This window comes from Primulina huaijiensis, unplaced genomic scaffold (assembly GCF_012295235.1).
Source record: "Primulina huaijiensis isolate GDHJ02 unplaced genomic scaffold, ASM1229523v2 scaffold41895, whole genome shotgun sequence".
Classification (NCBI taxonomy): Eukaryota; Viridiplantae; Streptophyta; class Magnoliopsida; order Lamiales; family Gesneriaceae; genus Primulina; species Primulina huaijiensis.
The window spans coordinates 2,104-11,672 of NW_027360017.1; the positions used below are offsets into that span (position 1 = coordinate 2,104).

General features: G+C 37.0%; 2 protein-coding genes across 2 annotated transcripts; one reads left to right on the forward strand and one right to left on the reverse strand.

The window, feature by feature from the left end:
• The first annotated feature begins 875 nt into the window (after nt 1–875).
• Nucleotides 876–4,241, forward strand: LOC140969478 (probable beta-D-xylosidase 6). The gene is made up of 6 exons (XM_073430840.1): nt 876–1,749; nt 2,071–2,237; nt 2,332–2,429; nt 2,518–2,865; nt 2,978–3,394; nt 3,493–4,241. The coding sequence occupies exons 1-6, from the start codon at nt 994–996 to the stop codon at nt 4,089–4,091; spliced, it is 2,385 nt and encodes a 794-aa protein (XP_073286941.1). The 5' UTR covers nt 876–993; the 3' UTR covers nt 4,092–4,241.
• Nucleotides 4,242–4,349: 108 nt separating this feature from the next.
• On the reverse strand, nt 4,350–9,241 carry LOC140969479 (serine hydroxymethyltransferase, mitochondrial). The gene is made up of 15 exons (XM_073430841.1): nt 9,023–9,241; nt 8,876–8,926; nt 8,689–8,775; nt 7,958–8,079; nt 7,724–7,800; nt 7,281–7,405; nt 6,454–6,546; nt 6,226–6,318; nt 5,914–6,111; nt 5,732–5,836; nt 5,442–5,507; nt 5,257–5,334; nt 5,020–5,131; nt 4,833–4,943; nt 4,350–4,725 (listed from the first exon to the last, which is right to left on the reverse strand). Exons 1-15 carry the CDS (start codon nt 9,110–9,112, stop codon nt 4,577–4,579), a joined length of 1,557 nt encoding a protein of 518 aa, XP_073286942.1. The 5' UTR covers nt 9,113–9,241; the 3' UTR covers nt 4,350–4,576.
• Nucleotides 9,242–9,569: the final 328 nt, after the last annotated feature.

The window sequence follows — 9,569 nt, forward strand, 5'->3', positions numbered from 1 at the left end:
ACTTGTGTCATAATACAAATTGAGCATGTGTCTTGTGAGAGACAGTCTCACAAATTTTTATCGTGAGACCTACCGAAATTCACAATAAAAAATAATATTTTTAGCATAAAAAGTAATACTTTTTCATAAATGACCCAAATAAAAGATCTGTCTCACAAAATACGACCCATGAATCCGTCGCACATAAATTTTTGTCATACAAATTATGTTATCTTGAAAATAAAAATTGATTGATGAAAAAAGTACACTCAATTGTCCAACTACTCAGTCAAATTTTTAAGTTGAATCTTTGACATTTTTTTTAAACCAATTTTTGCCCCACTTGTTTGGTCTCTTTGATATTATAGTATATTGGAGTAGTTGTGATGAGATTATTGGTTGTGTTTTAAAAAACAAAAGAATATATTAAAAGACAATGATATTTTATTTATTTTATCCTAGAAAACAGAGATATATGGAAAGAAATGAGATTGCATCAAATTTAAANATATTAATAAATTAATTTTTTTTAATGATTTATAATTCATAAGACATCAAATATTCAAATGTAACAGGAAATATAATAGATAAAATAAGAAACGAATGAAAAATGAAATGTAACATTTATATTTGAGACAAATGAAGTATTTGGTCATATTTTATATTAATAAATTAATTTTTTTTAATGATTTATAACTCATAAGACATCAAATATTCAAATGTAACACGAAATATTATGTGAGATTAATTATAATGGAACACCTGACTCCAAAACAAGGAAACATTTAATATTTCGAAAGTTGAATAATAAGAGTTATAAAATAAAATAATAATTGCCTTAAGAAATAAAACAAATGGACTGCCAATGAGTATTCACACAGCAAGAACTGGTGCGTGCATTTTGTCTGTATTACCATCTTCAAAACGTTAAATTCAGTTATCCATTTGTTTTTTTTTTTGAGGGAGTTATCCATTTGACTTGGTAAACTATCTTCGAGCAATTTTCTTGCAAAAATGTTTAAAATCCAGCTGTTCTTCATCCCAATCATCGTACTGTTTTTGCAGTCGATCACTCCCCACAGTTCGACGAATCCCAAGATTCAGAGCCCATGCCAGCCGCCGCACCACGATTCTTACCCCTTCTGCAACACTTCACTGTCAACCAAATCCAGAGCCCGAATCCTCCTCTCATTCCTCACATTAGATGAGAAAATCCAACAGCTGTCTAACAACGCCTCCGCCGTCCCAAGGCTGGGAATCCCGCCGTACGAGTGGTGGTCGGAGTCACTCCATGGGATTGCAGTCAATGGACCCGGAGTCTCCTTCGACGGCGCGATCAAGTCCGCCACCGGCTTCCCGCAAGTCATCCTCACCGCTGCCTCTTTCAACCGCAGCCTGTGGTCGGCGGTTGCCTCTGCTATAGCGGTGGAGGCGAAGGCGATGTTCAACGTGGGGCAGGGGGGGTTGACTTATTGGGCGCCGAATATTAATATTTTCAGGGATCCCAGATGGGGGAGAGGGCAGGAGACGCCAGGGGAAGATCCTATGGTTACTTCGGCTTTTGCTGTGGAGTATGTTCGAGCTTTTCAGGGTCAGTATTACGCGGCGGCGGAGGGGAGGGAGAAGTTCATGTTCGGGCATCGAAGGAAAAAGTTGAGGGAAGAAGAAGATGACAATGGTAAATTGATGTTGTCTGCTTGTTGCAAGCATTTCACTGCTTATGATTTGGAGAAATGGGGGCAATTCACTCGATACAATTTCAATGCCGTGGTAAGATTTTCTATCCTTAATTCTTGCTTAATCTTGACATGTTTTTTTAAAATTTTCGAACTCAAATTCAACCAGATATAATGAATAATGTAAATTTTTTTACGTGCATTATATTGTATCGTGCAAAGGACGCAAATCCGATTCATAATAATTGTTGGCAAGCTTTCAAGCCAATATATCGAAATTCGAGTTTGAATTGAATGGCTTGGAAGCAGTGTCCGCCCATCTTTAACCACTAAAGGATAAAACCTCTATCAATTTTGTAAAAGTTGCAATGATTCTTTTGTGGAAAGAGAGCTTGAATGGTCTCTTGTATATTAGGTAACTGATCAAGATATGGCAGATACGTATCAACCACCATTCAAAAGTTGCATCCAGCAGGGTAAAGCAAGCTGCTTGATGTGTTCATACAATGCTGTTAATGGGATACCAGTGTGTGCTGATTCTGCTCTCTTGCAGAAAATTCGGACGGAATGGAATTTCCAAGGGTGATGTTTTCATATATCTGTCATAAAATTTCGAAATTCATCCCTATGTGAGAGCACCAGTCTTATACATGCTTCCTCCATACACCATCAACAGATACATCACATCTGATTGTGATGCTGTGGCTACAATCTATGAGGACCAGAAGTACACAAAAACCCCAGAAGATGCAGTTGCCATTGCTTTAAAATCAGGTTTTTAATGTCTTGATCGAAGTCTTGGTGCGGTCCATGTAAAGGGTCTTTTTTCCTTTGTAAGAACTGAATCTCGAGTATTTGACAGGGACGGACATAAATTGTGGAACTTATATGTCGCGTCATATGAAATCTGTGATTCGCAAGGGTAAGGTGTTGGAGAAAGATATAGATAGAGCATTACTCAATCTGTTTTCTGTTCAGCTAAGGCTTGGACTATTTGATGGGAAGCATGCGAGAAATGGGTTCAGAGGATACGGACCTCAAGATGTATGCTCTTCAGAGCATAAGAAGTTGGCCCTTGAAGCAGCAATGCAGGGTATTGTACTTCTGAAAAATGGCCACAAAATTTTGCCTTTGGATAAACACAGCATCTCTTCACTCGCTGTCCTCGGTCCATTGGCTAATTCTACCAAACTTGGTGGTGGATATACAGGTTCGAGTTTTCTCAATATACAAATCTTCTAAAAAAAGACGATTTTGACATTAAATTTAGATACTGTCAGATAAATTGCTAAAAATTTCAAATTTTTTTTTATGTTTTGCAGGAATTCCATGCAAGCCAAAAAGCATCCTTGAAGGACTTAAAGATTATGTCAATATTGTTTATCATGCGATGGGTTGCACAGATGTATCTTGCAACTCGACTGACAATTTCTCAGAAGCCCTTTCCGTAGCCAAGCAGGCTGAGTATGTAGTTGTCGTGGCTGGTTTGGATTTATCTCAAGAAGAGGAAGATCATGACCGATATAATCTTCTCTTACCAGGATATCAGATGAAACTTATTAATGCTGTTGCTTCGGTGAGTAAAAGACCTCTGATATTAGTTCTTACAGGTGGTGGACCACTAGATGTATCTTTTGCTGTTGGAGATCCTCGTGTTGGTAGCATTCTTTGGATCGGCTACCCTGGTGAGACCGGGGGCACAGCACTCTCAGAAATCATCTTGGGACATTACAGTCCAGGTTGGTATGAAACCTTGTAATACTATATTACTATTCTTGAACTATAAGAAATGAGAGAGAATCTACACGATATGTCACGTGCATTTTTTTAAAAATAGGTGGAAGATTGCCTATGACATGGTATCCCGAGTCATTCACCAAAGTGCCAATGAGTGACATGAACATGCGAGCTGACGCCTCACGCAATTACCCTGGAAGAACTTATCGGTTTTACAATGGAGATACAGTTTACCCGTTTGGGTATGGGCTAAGCTACACAAGTTTCACGTACAAGCTCTTATCCGCTCCTGGCAAACTTAGTTTACAGGGTTTCGTCCAGGACAGACCTCAAAAGAACATGCTTTACCAGACAAGCAAAGGACTAGATTATGTATACATTGATGAGCTACCATATTGCGACTCGTTAAGATTTAAAGTGCAGATTTCGGTAACGAATAAAGGAGACATGGATGGAAGTGAGGTAGTGCTTCTCTTCGCGAAAGTGTTAAAACATTTTGAAGGTTCCCCCGAGAGTCAGCTCATTGGATTTGATCGTGTCAGCCTGTTACGTAACGCAACTGCTGAAACGAGCTTTGTGGTCGACCCTTGTGAGCATCTTAGCTTTGCAGATGAGCATGGGAACAAAATATTACCTACTGGTGATCACGTTATAGTATCACAAGATCTAGAACATATGGTTTCAATTGAATCATGTTAGGAGAGCTGCCTGAATGTCATATATGCAGTATCTCAAAGGTTCATTTTTTAGACATGAACATTTGCGTTGTATTTAAGTTTTTTATGATCAAATTGTTGAATTCTGACATGGCTAGTCTTGAGCCAAGTTGAGCCCATTTTCAATACAAAAATTTCTTTGGAATATATATTTTAACAATATAATAATTAAATTGAAAATTTATATCAAGACGCTGGTCGAAAATTCCACTGAGTAGAGATGAAGGCCAAGAAACACAAATCAATAAAGCAGAGTATTATTTAGAAAGCGAATAACCAAGAACACGACAACTACGAAAGTGTATTTTCTCAGTTTATTGCTTTAAATATATCAACAAATTTACATATTCAAGTGAAAGTGGGAAACAAAATCTTGCTTTTATACATGCAAGTATAATTTCTGTACGTTCCCACCCGACCTTCAGGACGTTGTCATTAACCCAGCCCAAGTCGTAGCTTTTATTTTCTTTAGTTTTTGTACTTCATGGTTTCCTTCTCGAACCCGATTGTTGGAAATTGCTTTGCATACTCCTCAACATCACGGCGAAGTTTTATGATTTCAGATTGAAAGGAAGGGCTAGACTCCATGGTGGTGATGAAATCCTTCAACTTAGTTCCTGAAGTGAACGAGGGGCAAAGTAAAAAATGATGATAATTTTGAATTATCACTCGTGTAAATATATGAAAAAAACCCAATCATGCTCAGATTAAGCAAAAGAAAAACCTTTAGTTTCAGCCTTTATCTTTACAGCCAATTTCACAGCAGCATCAAAATATTCAGCAACTTTCACGAAATCCTCCTCTACAAATCCCCTAGAGGTAAGAGCAGGGGTTCCTACAAACGATGAGAAAAAAATTGTGAACCGTATTTGAATTTTTATTGAGAGTGATAAGGGTCTTTTTCTACTTACCCATCCTGATGCCACCAGGAACCATGGCAGAAACATCCCCGGGAACAGTATTCTTGTTTGCCGCAATATGGACTAATTCCAACACCTTCTCAACTCTTGAACCATCAATACCCTTCAGAAGGAAAATCACAGACATTATTGAATCTCGTTGAATATCTCACTTGTTTGAGTCCATCAGCTTAAATTTTGTAATGACATGCTACTGAACAACCAAGGAACAAGAAATTTATCGATTACCTTGTTTTTCAAATTGACAAGAACTAAGTGGTTATCAGTGCCACCAGAAACAAGTTCGTATCCGTTTTTTACCAGAGTCTGAAACATTAGAATGTCATTAGTAACATTCGATGTTTCATAGAAGTTGCATCGTACAAGTGTTATTTTGTTACGGTATCAATTTTCGTATGTGAGCTTTAGTGTACCTGAGCAAACTTTGAGCAATTGCTAAGGACTTGTTCTTGGTAAGCCTTGTATTCCGGAGTAGTTGCCTGCGATTAGCGAAAATTGTATGTTCAGGTCATTATTTGATTGAATATAACAAAAACCAGAGTTGATGGCTTGACATATGATAGATCATTCCACCTAAAAACAAAAAATAAACCATTCAAACTGTGTGATTGCATTTTTAAACTACCTTTGTACTTAATTCTAACTTACAATCAATATATATTATATAACACATGAATAGCTACTGTGAGTAAGAGCGTTGAACCTGTTTCAGTGCAACTGCCAAACCAGTAATAGTGTGATTGTGAGGACCACCTTGAAGCCCTGGAAAGACAGCTTGATTTATTTTATCCTCATAGTCATATAACACCTGTTATCATGAACTCAAAATTTTAGTTGAAATAAAATCAAAGTATAGAGGAGCCCAGAAAGGGATAAGCAACAAACCTCTTGTCCTTGTTTGTTGATCTCTTTGACTCCCTTCCTGAAAAATATCATGGCACCACGAGGCCCTCGTAGTGACTTGTGAGTGGTGGTTGTCACAATATCTGCATAGTCAAATGGCGATGGAACAACTCCAGCGGCAACTAATCCACTTATATGTGCCATATCTGCCAAAAGTATGGCCTTTTGCTTGTCACAGACCTGTGAAAAACACGAAACGCATAAGTTCTTGCTTCTGGATCAAATAAAGTCATATCAAGCTACTTGATGTGATATCTGAATAATGAAATAATGAACATGCATGGCAAAATTTACCTTTCGCATCCGTGCATAATCATATAAGCGTGCATAAGCACTAGCACCGGCGACGATCAATTTTGGCCTGAAAAGTACAGCGCTCTTTTCCATCTGCGAATATCAAACAATTTGTCGGAGCATTAATAAATTTTGAATTCTTCAAATTCTGGTTTCCAAAATCATACTTTACCATGATTAAAAAAGGAAAAAGAAAAAGAATTAGAAACCAAGTTCAAAAGGGGCAACCTGATCATAATCAATGTAGCCAGTGCTTTCATTCAATCTGTATGGCATCGTCTCGAAGAATATGGAGACTGCAGATATCTTCTTTGTGTCTGTCTGCAGAAATGAAAGAAAATAAAAATTGACACCTGATCTTTAAATGATCAGAAAAATGATTTTAAATCCAAAACAAAGTTGCAATTGCTGACAAACTAACTAATCTCCATTTTTTAAACCTCAAGAAATTAAACATGCCTTTAGAAGAACACTCACAACAAGAAAGCATAAAAACTTGTTAAATTCTTTTACACATGGAGATTATTTCAAACACACAAAGCAATGATATATAAAAATTTAACACACATAATTTGCCCAAAACAATAAAATATACATCCATAGGTGCTAATACCATTTACCAGATTTGGACAGACAGAAATGTGAAGATGTATGATGGAGTTGACGTCTTGACGAGGATATATAGCTATGAATTTTTTCAGGATTAAGTTGCATGTTTATCAATGTATTTACAATTTATATCCCCATGACTTTGATATGATGGGGATATGATTGTAGGGAAGTTAAAGTTGTTTGTTTGGCTTTGAGTGTAATTTGCCCAGGGATGCCCAAAGTAGTGTTTTTGTTTGGTTGAGTAATATATTTTATCACTAAAAGAAAGTAACAATACTTGATTTAAACCAACTCAACGGGATAACTTAAGAGGACTAACAACATCGTATCACACTCTTAGTCATAAAACGTATAACACCACTTGCTTGTCAAACACTCGGAAACTTGGAGTACATATTGGAATATATAACTATCCTGGACATGATGATAGAAATTGTGCCAACCTGATAGCCATGAGAAAGATGGCCTCCATGTGGAAGATCAAGCGCCATAATTCTTTCATGTGGTTTAAGTAAAGCAGTGTAAACCTGAAAATTTGACGGCGAGCCTGATAGGGGCTGTACATTCACTGCATCAACCAATGGTATGCCCGATAAATATTAATATTATACTCTGAATACGTCAGATTATATACTATGTTGTGTCGTGATGCGGTTTTATACAATCTCAAAGAATTATACTGTGATAGGTTTTTGATACAATTCTATACAATCTCAAATAATTATATTTCATTCGCATAACAAAATCCAATTCAATCAATCCTTTTGCTGTATCCAAGAATGACACAGCCAAGGAAACTAATACAGGTGCACTTTTTTCATATGATATTAGACTGAAATACTGATATCTTGAGAAAATAATTTACATTTGAGCTGCAAGTATTTACCTCCCCATTTTGCAGGGTCTAAACGGAAAGCTTCCAGCGCTCGCTTTTGGCACAATGATTCTGCCATGTCAATGTACCTAAAGCACAAAACAAATTTTTGAAAAGAAGATAAATCAAGAAACACCACTATAGAGGTTTTGGTGATAATAATATCGGCAAAAAGTATCTTGATTAATCCAGATAAACAAAAACAGTAGAAGAAAAAAAAATTTAAAGCTATATATATATGCTTACTCATTTCCACCATAATATCTAGCACCGGGGTATCCTTCGCTGTACTTGTTAGTCATAACTGAACCAACCGCTTGCATTACGGAGACAGAAGTGAAGTTCTCCGAAGGAATGAGTTCTAGTCCCTGAAACATAAGTGTAGTGAAATCAACCAAAATCGCAAAAGATCAATCTGAAACCAATATAGAATTCACGAAGCAATCTTGAACAATTAAACTGACAAATTCTCACAGAAGCCTTATTCGATGAACAACCAAACTCAAAATAACTCAGCAACAACACCACATCAAGAATTATACGAATCATAAACGAAGATAATGGCACAAGAGATTTAAGTGATTCAGTTCTTGTGAACCTACATCCACGGCAGCCAACAGAAAATTTCACTAAGAACTTTGAGAGAATGTTTTACATGTATTGAAAAATCAGAGAGCTTTTTCTTGGCTTTACAATGCTTTGTATACACAAGTTAGTTGCCTCTTACCAAGGAGTACTACAACTGCTCCCTAACCAACTATCTCCCCAAAGTAACGATCCAACTTCACCCTTCTTTTTCTCTTACACTCCCAGACCCCTCTCGAAGCTCTTCTTTTCACCAGAGAGCAGGACCAATCTCCACAATACGTTACAGAATCCGCATAACATATTAGAATAAAAAAGAATTTAAGAAACCAATAACGACTTCCTTAACCATAAGGGAAAGCAAAAACCAAGAAAATATTTTCATAAGATACCTTCCATTGTCTAGCCTTTTCGAGCTCAATAATATCAGCGATCTCAGGATCAATGACCTCCAGTGGAGCATTCAACTGCTTTGGCCACTGCAAAATTCATTCTTGAAATTTAGTACACAGTAATCTAACACCAATCGAAAACGGAAAGTTCAAAAGACATCATCAAGCAAACAGTTCATAGGCATACCGGGACGCCATTCTTTTCCTTCTCGTACACTGCTTCACTAGGCAATGATGACTACACAAAACCAAATGACACTGTGTAAGTCCCCGATACATTAACCATCGACCAACTTTCCTTAACAAATCAAACAAATGTAAAGTCCAAAGATACCATGTAATAGACAGAGCCGGCATTCTGGAGACGCTTGATGGGTTTATCAATGGAGGAAGAAAGCCTCCGTACAGCCATCGCCAACGCCATTTTTTCCTCCCTTTTCCTGTATTGTGTTCTCCTCTACTCCCAGATACACATATTGTGTGTCACTTGATTTGGGTGAGATTTTGGGTGGCGGAAGAAATTTCGGAATATTTACGGTCCTTGTTTGCCCCTCTTCTCTTTGCGCTTTATCCATTTGAAATTGCATCATAATAATGACCAATACAAGAAATCTTAAAAGCTCTTAGACAAAAATATCACCACCGTCCACCGAGCAACGAACGAACAAGGATGAATATGAAGTAATTACGAAATTAATTTTGCAAGTCGAAATCCATTAAAAAGATTAGGAAAAACCCGAATTTTAAAATTTAAAAAGGAATGAAAATAGATAGACAAACCAACATTCAAGAAGAATTTAATATCCATTTGAGCCCTATATAATAAAAAAAAGAGCGAGTCTCATGTGAGACCGTCTCACGGATCTTAATATGTGAGACGG